The sequence below is a fragment of the Rutilus rutilus genome (assembly GCF_951802725.1).
Source record: "Rutilus rutilus genome assembly, chromosome: 10".
NCBI classification, from domain to species: Eukaryota; Metazoa; Chordata; class Actinopteri; order Cypriniformes; family Leuciscidae; genus Rutilus; species Rutilus rutilus.
In genome coordinates this window covers 11,188,134-11,203,388 of record NC_140215.1, presented here as the reverse complement: position 1 = coordinate 11,203,388, position 15,255 = coordinate 11,188,134, and the positions used below count along the sequence as shown (strand labels likewise).

Here is a 15,255-nt window from a genome sequence, read left to right as displayed (position 1 = left end):
TTGATGTTGTGCCTTTAATTCTTCTCATTCTGAAAAATATAATTGTATCCAGGATAATATATTTCCAACACCGATGGTGAACATTCATGTAGCTTATAATAATAATAAAAAAAAGCCTAATTTATTTATAGGTTAACCCAGGGGTGTCCAAACTTGGTCCTGGAGGGCCACTGTCCTGCAGAGTTTATCTCCAACATGCCTCAACACACCCGCCTGGAAGTTTCAAGCATGCCTAGTAAGACTTTAATTAGATGTTCAGGTGTGTTTAATTGGAGGTAAACTCTGCAGGACAGTGTCCCTCCAGGAGCAGGATTGGACACACCTGGGTTAGCCTGTAAGTTTCCACTTAAATTACCTATGTAACAATCACATTTTTAGCTCATCCAAATTGTTGTCACTCTGCCAGCTGTACCAGCGGTCGAATCGCCTCCAGCTGCCAGTTGTGTGATGGCTACTGCTATAACGGAGGCACATGTCATCTTGACCCCGACACCAGCCTACCCTTCTGCCAGTAAGAATGACTAAATGCATCCTTTTGTCCACATTCCAAATGCCAGCTATTAGTCCCACATGGCGCATACCTTTGAAAGCCTTAACCATTCATTTAGAAAGGTTCTACAGATCTCAGAGACTTTGACAGACTTAAAAAGCACAAAAGAACAATTAGGCCACGCTCTTAAATGCCTAAAAGCCTACATTTGGTTAAAAATCGAATTACAGCAAGCCTGAAAATGAAAATTCAGAGCTACCAAATATAGTACCGTAAGTTTGGGGTCGGTAAGATGTATTAATGTTTTTGATGGTAAGTATCCTATGCTCACCAAGGCTACATTTATTTGATCAAAAAACAGAAATATCGTGATGTATTATTATACACAATTTAATCATATGTTTAATACATTTTAAAATGTAATTTATTCCTGTGATGGCAAAGCCGAACATTTCTCTAGTCTTCAGTGTCACGTGTTCCTTCAGGAATCATTGTAATATTTATACTATGTATTTATACTAATATACTGATTTGGTGCTCAAAAACATTTCTTATGATTATCAATGTTGAAAACATTGTGGAAACTGATACATTTCAGAACTGTTTTATGTATATAAAAGTACAGCATTAAAATGAAATAGAAATCTTATAAATGAAACACTATAAATGTCTTAACTGCCACTTTTGATCAATTTAATCCTTTCTGAATGAAAGTAATAATTTATTGGTAACACTTTATAATAAGGCCTCACTTGTTAACATTACTTAATGTATTAACTAACATGAACTAACTTAGCAATTTATTACTGTATTTATTAATCTTTGTAAATGTTCGTTAATAAAAATACAGCCATTCATTGTTTGTTCATGTTAGTTCACAGTGCATTAACTAACGTTAACAAATACAACTTTTGATTTTAATAATGTATTAGTAAATGGAATTTAAATTAACATTACCTAAGATTAATAAATGCTGTAGAATTGCTGTATTGTTCATTCTTAGTTATTGTTAACTAATGTTAACTAATGAAACCTTATCGTAAAGTTTTACCAATTTATTTATATATTTTTTTAATCTTACTGACCCCAACCTTTTGATGTCATAATATCTGTATAATTTTTGGATTACATCATTTCGACTATTAAATATACTGTATAGCCGAAACTGTTGACTGCATAAAGTCCTGATTCATGTCAGAGCTTCAGCACTAAGAGAAAGGGAACGTTCGCACAAATCATGTGAAAAATCCTCTATGTATGGGAAATCTCACTTTTTATTAAACAGTACCGGTTAATTATCAGTGTAAAATCATGAATGGCTTTTGAGCTGTCATCGCTGGGCATGATGTTTTGTTTTAGGTGCAACAGGTGTTTTCTTTTTGTTGTTATTGTTTTTTGGCTTTGCATTGATAAATGAGGTTAGGCTCTCACAGCGCAGGAGCTGCTGACAGAATGTCCATCCTGTGGACTTGTGTATATTGGGACGGCATCCTGAGAACAGCTGGAGTCCTGCTCTGTTTGGTTTGGCAGGCAGGAATGGATACATTTTAGAAAGCCTGACAATTTGTTTTGTCGAGAATAAATTCGCTTTTCTATTGCGAGATCAGGAGCTGTTGAAGGCAGTGGCTGCTTGCAGAGCACCACGTGTTTGGGATGTTGATTATAGAGGTAGTAAAGGCCACAAAGCTTTCAGCTGTGACCAATGAAAAAATATTTGTCCCTCACACTTTTATTTGAAGAATTTCACTATTTGTGCTGCAAGTATTCATGGAATGAAAAGTGTTTTGAAACCTTGGTTGACAGGGCTCCATATGTACATTTTATAAAAAAAAAATATATTTGTAAGTAACATTTTAAGTATTTATTTATTTATTTATTTAAATTGTAACATCACAATACAAGGTAAAAGCTGAATTTAGAAAATTCAAACAAATATAGAAAATATTATTCTTTTATGTGTATGTGTAAAGACCCCAATAAATGGTTAGAGTTAAATGTTCGTTAATTATTTCCCATACTGCTTGCCCCTCCTGAACGTTTTTTCCTATGCAAGATATTTACAGTTATCATTTTGTTCCCATCAGATTTTATTAGCTGCAAACGCAGATTGTGACAGAAGGCATGTATAACGGATGCTCTTTGAAGTGTGATGGTTAGCAAGCATTAAATTATCACATTCAGTCTCCAAACTTAAACGGGTTGTAAATGGTTGTTTTGAAAATCGTCAAATGCTCTATGCAGTTTATAGGAATGACTGGCATAATTGAGAGAATGGAATCAATTTCTATGCAAATGATCTCTTTCTTTTTGTATTGTGAGGTCCCGATAATGTATTTCATTCCCTGGCTCTGAGTCACAGGAAATGTATGGAATGATGGATGTGTATCTGCCAAGCAGTCATCATAGTTGACCTGAAATGAATATAATTTAAATTAATTCCTTATCAAAGCTTAGAGTCATATATTTGGGAAGGCAAAGTTTTTTACTTCAAAGCACAGTTATTTACTTTCATGATACTCAGACAACCTGACAAGAAGGAAACATAAAGCATTTTTCCAATTTTTTTAAGAACCAAAGAATATTCTCTTGAATACAAACAGATCACAAATTAAGTCATTTGCCAATGATTTCTTTAAAAAAAAAACAAATATACTGTATATATATATATATATAATGTGGCGGGAGGAGAAAACGACAGACACAGTGGGAATGGTGTCAAGCCTCGGAGAGGCATTTATTAAAATAAATAAACATGAAATGTACAAAGATGGGGGAAATAGAGTGTTAAAACAAAAGGGGATCTGGTGTCCTCGTCGTGCCAGGGAATCGTGAAGGAAGGGTGGTGAAGAGATGGGATGGGTCCAGGTAAGGGGGCAGTGTCCGGCGGTCGCACACACTTCTCTCTCTCTTTGGTCTGAGGCGCGAGGGGGCGGCGGCTTCGGCATCACGGCTTGTCCTCTCTAGGCCCCGACAACTGAGGGGAATAGCGGCCCGGCATCCTAGCCCGTCAGCGGTGTCACACATGTTTCCCCTCCTCTCCAATCACACCCACTCCAGTCGGGTACCTGACGAAGGGCGGCGAGTTAAGGGACTGGGTGGCGCTGATTACTAGGGAGAGGCAGTCGTCACAATATACACACTGGACAAAGCAGTAGTCTTTGAGAGATGATTTTGACTTATGTCTTATTTCTTTCTTTAACAAGGTATTGTAGCTGCCAACTTGGAAATTCACAACACATTTACAATTTCATCGCTGTCCCCCCCAGGCCCGGCTCCACCCAGTCAGAAGCTTGGCCCACCCTGGCCCCACACCACATTACAGTCAATCACAAAATTGGTGCGATATTCAATTCAGCTCCAGATATGTTATTTTCTGTTTTCTTCCCAACCCCCTCTTTTTTTTTTCCTCCGAGACAGACTTAGCTTATTCCTTTCGCTACCTTTGAGGTAAACGGACGTGCTGAATTATGAAGCAATATAACGACAGTAACAGCCAATTAACTTTATTAGAACTATTAGTGAACTTGATTACCACACTCTACACAACATGCACAGATTTCTTGTTCCGAAAGGACAAAAGAAAACCACTTTAGCTCACCAGGACACAGCTACCACCTCCTCATCCATTTGCGACAATGAGGTCAGAGAAATGGATGAGTCAAGTTCATCAGCAGCTTCCGATGGTGTCAAAAGCACAATTACACCCACTCAAAGATGCAGCAATTCTGTCCCAAATGATTTAAACAGGGCAAATCCTTACCAGCCGGTTCTGAAATCATACCCCCGAACTCTTTTTGGAGGGAGAGAGAGATGCTTTTCGGCCGCTTGGTATCAGTCACGGCCGTGGCTTGAATATTCTGTAGAGCTCGATGCATGCTTTTGTTTTCCGTGTCTAGTGTTCGGTGTGGCTTTCTCTGAAAATGACACGTTCGTTTCGACAGCTTTTGGAAACTGGAAAGCAGCATTAGAACTTGACCGTGGTCTTCAAAAACATTTACAAGCCTCGACCTCATGGACAGAGTTTTGCCGCCGACAGGTGCCGGGGGAGACCGTAAGCATGTTTGCTCGGCCCCCAACAGATAGAAAAGAATCGCTATTGCATAAAAAGCATGGCAGGTGTTGTGAAGTTTTTAGCAGTCAATGAGCTTCCACTACGCAGGGATTGTGAAACGTGACAGTGGGGAAGATTGCATAGCTGCGGGGATTTTTGCCAAGTTGTTTAAATACACGTTGGAAGAAGATAAATACCTGGCTGACATTACATCAGGTATCCCACAAAATGCAAAGTACAATTCCAAAACCATCCAAAGTTATTGAAATTTTGGCATCGATGGTTCTGAAAAAAATAAAACCGAAATATGACACTGCTGATTCAGCTGCATTCTATTTAAATAGTGACGGCACAAGGGATCGGTGCAGAATCAAAAATACAAAACTGGTGTGCACATCCCAAACACCCAGATTGGGCTGAAGTAACATAAGCGAAAAAAGAAGCGTGAAGTCCGCACACTCAAAGTAGCTGCTCCAAATAAATTTATTAATAGCACAACGTTTCGAACCTCAGGTCTTCATCAGGCACAATCGGATCGGTGCAACACTGAAAATTTGTCTGTTATAATTTGTTTTGTGTGCAATGGTGTGCCAGAGGAACATCTTTATTGGCTTGTTAGAACTCCAGCAGCTTGATGCAGATTACATCACTACTGAAATATTACAACACTTGTCTGAAACAGGATACAGTGCTGATAATATAATGAGACAGTGTTATGATGGAGCATCAGTGATGAGTGGGATGCGAGGTGGTGTTCAGGCTTTATTACCACAAAGGTTGGGCAGGCATATCCCCTACAGCCACTGCTATAACCACCAGCTTCACCTCACTGTCATACATGCAATTCAAAGTGAACCTTTGTGGCAAAAGATTTTTTGACTTGTCAGGCTCCCTGCGCTCTTTTTGTCAGGCATCATATTGTCTCTCAGGGATACGGTTGCCCATATCTCAAGAGACTTTTGGAAATCCGCTGGACAAGTCATTATGAAGTCACAAAATGTGTTGTGGATAATGAGGAAGTCATTCTTAACATTCTTTTTAAGGTTTCCAATGATGACAATGCATCAGTTGACCTTGCAAAAGAAGCCTCTGGGCTTTTCTCTCAGCTGAAGCGACGCCATTTTTTAAAAATTGGCAAATGTCTGATACACTTCTCGCCATTTTAAATGCCATCCTACAGTCTCTCAGCATGTTGATTTGTGCAGTGCAGCTGAAGTTGTGCAGGGATGTTTTGGTGCACTGAAAAAGGACTGCGCTGACATGTCTACTGTTGAGCCCTCACCAAAACGTCTAAGGACTTTGAATCCCTCCTATGGTGACTCATTTTTTCACCTTTAGGGCAAGAAGGGCAGTCAGGTTCTGAATGTGCCACTGAAGCTCTAAGAAGACAGATACTACATACTAGATACAGCTGTATCAGAGATATAAAACGTAATGTACAGCTGAAGCAAGCCCTCTCAGGTTTAATGCCAAAATCCAACAAATTTCTTGACATCCAGTTGCTTGAGCCTCTCTGTAGTCTTGCAGGGGTTGCAAAAAATGAACTCCAGAATGAAATTTTTGTTGCCAGATCAATGCTGTCCAAAATACTTTTATCTGATGCTGAATGTTCTGCTGTTTGCAAACTCTAGCAGGAATACAAAGATGCTTTTGCAGGTCTTCATAAATTGTATGTATCTGCTAAGGTCATGGGTGTCTCTACTGCTTCATGTGAGAGCTCATTCTCTACTCTGGCAAGAATTTTGACACTATTCCGCCGAACAATGCTTCATGAGAGGGAAAAAGCAATAACACATGACCTGGACATGGATGAGTTTGTAACAGAAATCTCTCAAATTAGTAGAAAGCTAATGCTGTAAATATTATAGTGATATAAGTAGATACTTTTCAAGACCTGCCCTGTTTTCCTCAAATCTGAAGTTACTAAACTGATACAAGATCTGTTGTGTGGTAAACAAAGAAAATATTCAAAATGTCAAAAAGAAAAAAAGATTCTAAATATACATAAGAATGTACAAATAAAAATGTAAAAAATAACAATGGCCAAAAATCTGTAATGTTATACTATATTAACAGACGTGAGAATAATTCTTAAGAAAAACAGCATTTCAGATAAAGTTTGTAACGTTTTTAGTTTGTAACCGTTTTCTAAAATGAGCAAAAAGCTGATGTTGTAAATGGTATAGTGATGTAAATAGTTATTTTAAAAGACCTGCCCCTTTTTATCAAATCTAAAGTTACTTAATTGATACAAGATCTGTTAAGGGGTAAAAAAAATCTTACAAATGCAAAAAGAGAGAATGTAAAAATAAACATGTTAAACATTTTTATCTATATATAAAAAGTTACTAAATAGTTGCAAAATATATATATAAAAAAAAAAATTAAAATGAAGAAAACACAAACACAACAATAAAAAACAAACAACCCTAACAATTGCCTTAAATTTATGATATTAAAACTATATCAATAGACATGTGAGACTAAAGCATTAAACACCACCCTGAAATACAGTTTGGATTGTTTTATTTTTTTAAAGTCAGTCAACTAGATTCCATCCTACAGCTTCATGGTCTGAAACTCAACTCCTGATTTCAATCAAGTGGAAAATTTACCGGAAAATGCTTGTTTCAATTTTAAAAATCATGCTAATTGAAAATCTGGAAGTTCATTTTGAGTCATTTAACAGTAATTTTTTCTAGGTTTGCCGTGCTCTGAAATGTTTCAATGGCTAGACATTGCTCATGGTGAGAGTGTATACTGTATGTAGAGGAAAAATATCAGTTTGTCTGTTGAGAATCTGTTAGACATAGAAATGGAAATCCACCCAGCATTCTAAGAAAAAACTAACCTTTTACAGTAAACGTGAACACAAGGGAAAGATCAATGGAAATTCATGGGTAAAAAGTCTGGGAATCCTAGAAGCCCTGCTGTGAATATTCCTAAAATACATATTGTTCATTTCATTTCATAGTCAAAAACATGAAAGATCCTAAAACTATAACTAAGACATACATACAGTACACTTGCTGCTACTGTACAGATCATGCAGTTTTTTTCAGTTCTGCACACTTCTTTCACTTCTTACTGTCCTCACCTCACTGCGATGTCTTGCAGCTGTACGGCAGGGTTCAAGAACCAGCGTTGTGATGAGCTGGCCAATCCCTGCGATTACTACTGTCAAAACGAAGGAATATGCACAATAACTGCCTTTAACAAACCTCGATGCAAGTAGGTCCAACTGTTCCCCTGATATAGACATTTCCTCTCCACCAGGCTCCATCCATTCAGCTGATTTACCCTGACCGCTTCCCCACTGTCCACTTCCCATGATCCTACCATCCTCAAGTACACACATCCCATACCTTCAGGATTTTCTCTTTTGTTCTGTATTTGTTTGGGATCATTATTCTTTTTGCCTGTTTTATTTTTCTAACAGTGTCTGCTTAGGGAAGAATTAATATAGTCAAACAATTAAAAAATGTGACCGCACTTAGTTTGTAAAACAGTGTACGGTTTTAATGTGCAAGATCCAGTCTTCACCCTCATATCATACGCCGATAAACAAACATCAAACATCTGTTTAATCATAAACATGACCCCCACTGGACCACTTCCATTTACAAATAAGATGATTCATGACTTTCTTTCCGCTTTACTGCTTGCCATTTAATGAGTGTTTTCAGTTTGTTTTCACTTCACATTTGCCTACTCTTAAAGTGATACTAACACATAACAAAAAAACTGTTATGTTGTGAAATATTACAAAAAAAAAAAACTAATCCTTCAGAAATCATTCTAATATGCTGATTTGGTGCTCAAGAATCATTTAATATTATCATACATTTTGAAAAGTTTTGAAAGTTGTTGTTCCTTTGTATTTTTGTGGAAACTGTGATATACTACCATTGAAAAGTTTGGGGTAAGTGATTTTTTTAATTAATTTATGGAAATTAATACTTTTATTCAGCAAGAATGCATCAAATCAATCAAAAGTGACAGTAAAGACATTTATAATGTTTGAAAATTTCTATTTCAAATAAACACTTTCACTTTCAAAAAAGTTCTATGGTTTCCACAATTTAAGCTGTAAAAACTGTTTTCAACATTGATAATAATAAGAACCCATATTAATAATTGAGCATGTGTAATCGGTCCTACTCGACCTGCTCAGAGCAGGATTCAAACCTGGGTTTCCAGCGTGGGAGGCGGGCGCGCTAACAAGGACGCTAAAGACTGTAGCCACTAGCGCGCCTCTTGAGGCCAGGGGAGTGAGGTTTACTCGCACAGCTCCTACTGGCCTACGTCCTTTAGACATTAATCATAACTGATAATAATTGAGCACCAAATCAGTATATTAGAATGATTTCTGAAGGATCATATGAAAATGAAGACTGAAGTAATGACTGCTGAAAATTCAGCTTTTCCATCATAGGAATAAATTATGTTTTTAAATCTATTCAAATAGAAAACCGTTATTTTACATTTGTAATGATATTTCACAGTAATACTGCTTTTTACTGTAATCATCAAATAAATGGAGCCTTGGTGAGGATAAGAGACTTCTTTCAAAAACAAACTTTTGACCAGTAGTGTATGTAATGGTTTAGTTTTGTTTTAAGTCTTTGTGTGAGTAAATAACAAATTGTATTTTTGGGTTAACTATTCCATTAAGTAGATTTTAAGCCTTTGTTTAAATTCATTCTGCAATGCCAAAAAAATAAAATAAAAATTCTTCTCTTTTCTGACTTGCCTTCTGTTTGTTTTGACTGTTGTTTTCAATCAGATGCTCAGCTAATTGGTCAGGGACGCAGTGCGAGAGGCCGGCCCCCAAGAGCAGCCGCTCCGATAACACAGCTGGAGGTGAGCTTTCACGCTTTATAAAGACCTCTCCTCTCCTAATTCAATAAGGATTCAGTCCTTCAATTATTAAAATGAAAAGAACCGTTATTTCATCAGTCAAACGACACATCTGAATATACATCTGAGCTTCTCGTTAAATATTGGCTCAATATCTTTTCGGCTCCAGTGCTGTTTATTTAATTTTACTGTGATGGAGTATCTAATAATTTCCTGTTCCACCTGCATAGACACCTGGGGAAATAGGCTTAATAGGGGTTTTTGCTTCTGGCTTTTTTCTTGTGTGAAACAGGAAGTATAGCTATCATTGTGCCGTTGGTCCTGCTGGTCATTCTGATTACTACAGTGGTCACAGGTGTCTTCATCTGCAGAAGACGACAAAGGTACTTTTTGGAACAGTTTTTAACTATTAATACAGTGCTGTCATCTATTAAAAAATTGTATCATAATAACCCTGTAAAGATTTTTAAATGTATTATGACATTTACACACATAATGGAGGTGAGTTTTCATTACATCTACACTGCTTGAAACATTTCTGGGTTTTTTATTTTATTTTTTCTTTAATAAGGAATCTTTGCTTTATGGCATAGCCAAAACCATTACAGACATTATTATTGTGGAAGATAAATAATATTAAATAGACCATAAATGAATGCAGACTGCTGCATCTTGTCTTGCTGTTTTTTAGCCAGATATGCCTTTAGTGTTGTTGTATCACGTTAATTTGACAGTCCTAGTAATAGTCATTTTGAATACATGTTCAAAAATGCACAGTACATTTAAACAATGTAGTCCTCAGACATCCGCATCTATTTCAAGTGCTTCTCTGTCGCAGGGGGAAACGTGTACAACGGCAGCCCATAACTAACGGAGGCATTAATGTGGAGATTGGCAATCCATCCTACAACATGTATGAGGTGGACCATGACAACCACGCAGATGCCGGAAGCCTTCTCAAACCAAATTTCACACTCGATCCCCAAAAGGTTTGTGTTGGAATATTTTACACCCCTAAAACATGAAATCCTAGAGGTTGATAATGTATATCCAATCCATAAATATCAATGTGGTAGATCCAGAAAGAATGTGCTTCTGTTCTCTCCTGGAACATATCTCTTGAGTAAATGGCAAGTGTAAATGTGTAATATTTACCGTTGCTTTACACCAGGGCTCTTATCTTTTGCCTGCCTCCTCTCACCCAGTATATGAAAAATGTCTTTACCTTGCATATATGCCTCATTAAAGCTGCAAACATTATATTTTTCCCCTTGCAAAGAAATAACTCTTACATCTGTTTCTAAAAACTCATGCCTTTTAAAAGCAACGCTAAAATTGCAGTAACAACATGCTCGATTTTACTTGTTTCGTACTGACTTCGTACCAGTGATGCGCGGGTTGATCCAAAATGAGCGGGTGCCTGCGGTCACCCGCGGTTACCCGCGGTTACGAGTCATCCAAAAATATTTTTAATGATATTCGGGTCGCGGTCGGTCGGGTCGTTTGAAATAAAGATGCCAATTAAACCTTTGTAATTTATATAGTACTAGACACAATTTTCTATGAAATACATAGGCCTACACTTTATTGGCTGAATAACTGGCGCAAAGATGATGCACGAGCTCAGTCTGCAGGTAGAGATGGAGGCGGCAAGAGAAAAGGTGAAGACTGGGGAGTGGAAGCTCCGCAAATAAACAAATAGAAAGAGCAAAGTGTGGGAGACATTTGCCGAAATAATGAAAGATGATGACCAAAGTGCTGGCTTTGTCATGTGTACTTCTTGCGATGCTATTTACACATTTGATAGCCACAAAACTGGCACGACCAACCAGGCACGGCGCCAGGATTCCAGTTTTGGATGGGCCAGACCAACTGTGGGTGGGCCTTAAATTAAAAACGTTAAAATAATAATAATAAAAAAAAAAAACGTTATCCAATCACTGCTTAACCTAATAAAAAAATATTGACTAATATAGCCTACTGTTATATTATCTGTGCGTATACATAATATAGATTTTAATAGCTTGATGCTCTTTAAATATTTTGTTGCATTGTTAAAAGTTTCGGTGCATAGGACAGACCTATCCGCTCTCCATGGTTCTGACCAAAGAAGAGCGCTTTGGAATCTCCATTACGCATCATACGCATCATACCTGGGCTGCGGTTTCCGATAACATTGTCTCTTAGCGCGCTACGAAGACTCTTAAGGTATAACTTAACTAAAGGTATACTACCACTAAAGGTATATCATTGCTAGGCGTCTATCATCCACTCGCGAGGCAGAGGCGCTGAAAGGCAGAGGCGCTGGCGCCCTCCTAGCAACGGCGCTGTTTTTGGTAAAACATGATTTTGACGACTTCATTAAGTTTTGTTTTATAGAAAACTCTTTTTAAAAGATTTTCGTTTTGTATAAATTGTATCTTAATTTTGATCAATGTTGATAAATGAACAACTACTAGTCGACTAGAAAAAAAAAAAAAAATAGTCGGAGGCAGCCCTTATTCGCAGCCTTATACACACGTCTATGGCCCAATGACGCTACGATGAGCATTTACTACTTTTAAAAAATGCGGGTCAGGAAGCGGGTCGGGTACAATATTTTCTTTTTCTTTTTTTGCGGTCCGAGTTGCGGGCGGGTTAGTTGAAAACGTCGGTCGGGTGCGGGTTGTTTATACATTGACCCGCGCATCACTGCTTCGTACTATGAAAATATTTCTGTCTAAATAGCAGCGCTACATTGATGTTGTTTAGTGACAATGACGTTTTAAATGTGGACTGCATGCTGGGGCCACTGTGTGTGTTCCAGGGCTGGTGTGTAAAATCCAGTGACCCTTGCACGCTGAATATTCATTCTGTCCCTAAGGAAGTAATACCTGGACAGGTGAACGCCTTGGGCTCCTTTGTCTCAATTATGTAGCGAATCACAGTCATTCTAATTGACATTTTTTGCATGCCTGTGGTGTGACGGTTTGCATGAATGTGCCAAAGCGTGATAGTAAGTGCATGGCTTTATGGCTCAACTTCTGCTGTGTTCTTCATGTTTTAGTAGTTCATTTATGCAGGAGGTGAGGTTGATGGGGTTGTGAGTGACGCTTATAATATATGTATCATCCTTTGCTGACATCAGCATGTCACCATAAACATGATTGACTATGCTTTTCAAAGCACCAATCCAAATGATGCTACTGAAACCACTTTTGACTCCGGCTGCAGTGGAAGCAACTCCTTGAACCAACTTTAGTCCTGCACAACGTTTTTTTTTACATTTATTTAATGAAATTATTATTCATTTTTAAACTGTTTATTTTATTATTATTCATTTAAGTTTTTCTTTCAAATGAGTTGTCTTTTTTTTTTTTTTTTTGAATGTCAACTGAATGTAAATTTACAACAATTATCTCTCGAAACAGCCAATGAACTACTCCAATCCGATGTACGCGAAGATGTACCTGGATGGTCAGAACTGTCGCAAACCAGTCCTCAACATTGACGAAAGGAGAGAACTACTCCCAAAGAAACTTGAGGGGACGATTCGAGAAACCGCCGCATAGCCTGACTACACTTTGTACTCTTTTTTTTACTTAAATGTACAAAATGTATAAAACAAAAGGAAAACAAAAAAAAATTTCTATTTCCTATCAGGTTCAGATATCTTGTTTATATTTGATTTCTTGGCACCATCAGCATTGCGCCTCTATGTTTGTTGCGATACTTGGAGTCATACTTGTCCATCTATTTTTTTGTTAAACTGTTTTGTTGCTGCACTGCACATGTGACACACAACTGCTCATTTGCACATTGTGGACAGTTAACGAAATTACAACTGCAAAGTATTTTCCTTTTAATTGGTGTTTATTTCTTCCTAAATTTTAAGTAAGTTGCCTTAAGGCATCTTTTTTCTTTCTAGTGTTTACTTCACATTACACTGTGAGAGTTTTGATTTCCGTATAGTATTAACCTCATTTAATTATGCTAGAAATGCCATATTTATGCCATCTAAAGGGTTTTTGTTATATTCATGTACGACTTTATTCTTTATTTCCCCCCTTTCCGCTTTCTTCCACAACATAGGGCTACATAAGTCAACCACTTGACTTCAGTCAGTTCTTATTGAAGAAATTAGTTTATATCTATCCAATGTTGTTTGTTTTTGCTTCATTAAGTGATTTTTCACTTCCACCACCCAGAAAAATGCTGCAATTATGAACCATGTTTATGAAACCCAACAATGTGGCATGCTGGGATAGCTCAGCACTGAATGGAAATATTGACCAAGTGCCGTCTTGTCTACGCTTTGACAGCATCTTTACAGAGCTGATATCAGTTTGATGGTCATCAAACTACAATCTGGTAGTTGTGTGTGAGACATGCTACTTTTCTGCTACTTTGCCTGCTTGAAGCTACATTTGAGCTCAGCAATACAGCGACACCGGCTTCATCGAGCAAATGAAAGCTGACTTCATCACTGTTAGACAATAGACCTAGGGCAAGATATCACGTATAGGTCACGGATCGTTCTTGACGTTCATGGATGCCAGAGAGAATCAAAGTTAGTGTTACATGGGAATTTTAGAGATTATGAATTAAATCACATGACCGGTTACTTTCAGAAGGGAAGCTACTAAGAGACAACAGATTTTATAATTTTGTATTTGATTTATATGTTGTTTGGCTGCTTGTATTTTGGAAAAAAATGTATTAAATGTAAGTACTTTTTTATATAAAAAGCAAATCAATATAAAATAAAGACATTTTATTTCCATTTCAAATAGGATTATGTTTCACTCTGTACTTCACTTCTTTAAAATCTAGCTTTTGGTTTGAGTGACATATTCTGCTTTGTACTTGGGCAGGAGTGTCAGAAGATGGAAAGTCTGAGATGTGAATCAGTAACTTGAAATTGGGTGGTTCAAGTCACACATTGTCAGTAGGGATAAGATTCACTCTTGCTACTAAGAAGTGATTGTAAAACTGAATGCAAAGAATTTAGTGAATACATGTGCCAGTGCAGTTTTTGGGTGGCCATTACAAAACGTGCCTCAATTTCCATGCCTAATTTATTCAGACAAGCGTGTGGCATTGATGCTGTAAATAATTCCCAAATCTTTTTGTACGGGATTGTGTTTTAAGACAATAAGTCTTAAACTAGGGTGACATTATCAGGGTAAAATCCTTTAAATCCGTTTAATGAGGTAACAAAGCCCATTCCAAATAAAGGCACGATTCCACGCTGAGTGCAAAGCTCCAACATTTCCTATTTCCCATGGGTGCATTTCTGGAATTAACAGAGATCATTCTTGATCATTTCCATGGGTTTAACGTGCTTCCCTTGAATACATATGGTCACAACTTTTGGTGGTTATATTTTCTGTACCTCAGAACAAAAATATTCATAGAAAGATATGAAATTTTCAAAATGGCAGCATTGATTATTACTCTACTGACTACTCGTTGCATGTTACATAAAGGGCTATACCTGAAATTAAATGAGTTTTTCAGCCATTCAAAATGTACATTTCTTGGTCACCCTTTCCAGTATGCACAATTGTAGCTTGTTCTACATTTAATCTAAATCAAGGACAAGGACGTTCGTCCCTAAAAGCTTGTTTTCCACTTAATGTTGGAACATTTGCTCTCATTTAAACACATCAGTGAATGGGGTCTGGCTCACAGTCACTGTACTAATTCATCCCAAAGGTGTTCAGGTCTGTGTTTGTGAAGGTCAAGGTTTCTAGTGAAGTTTGACGCAGTAAATCTTTATGGAACTTGATTGATATGCTGAAGCAGAAAAATCCCTATAAAGGAATTTATGTTAAAGATTTTTTTAAAAGCATCTTTATCATATCTCTGATGT

General features: G+C 37.3%; 1 protein-coding gene across 1 annotated transcript in view; it reads left to right on the top strand.

Annotated features, from left to right (window-relative positions):
* Positions 1 to 14,141, top strand: part of lrp1bb (low density lipoprotein receptor-related protein 1Bb) — a 308,255-nt gene extending 294,114 nt beyond the window's left edge. Inside the window, exons 86-92 of the mRNA XM_084421996.1 lie at positions 407 to 511; positions 7,659 to 7,772; positions 9,328 to 9,404; positions 9,694 to 9,784; positions 10,240 to 10,390; positions 12,208 to 12,282; positions 12,812 to 14,141. Of these exons, the coding sequence (XP_084278122.1) occupies positions 407 to 511; positions 7,659 to 7,772; positions 9,328 to 9,404; positions 9,694 to 9,784; positions 10,240 to 10,390; positions 12,208 to 12,282; positions 12,812 to 12,952 (754 nt within the window). The 3' untranslated portion in view covers positions 12,953 to 14,141. The remainder of the gene's footprint in view (positions 1 to 406; positions 512 to 7,658; positions 7,773 to 9,327; positions 9,405 to 9,693; positions 9,785 to 10,239; positions 10,391 to 12,207; positions 12,283 to 12,811) is intronic.
* The last annotated feature ends 1,114 nt before the right edge of the window (positions 14,142 to 15,255 follow it).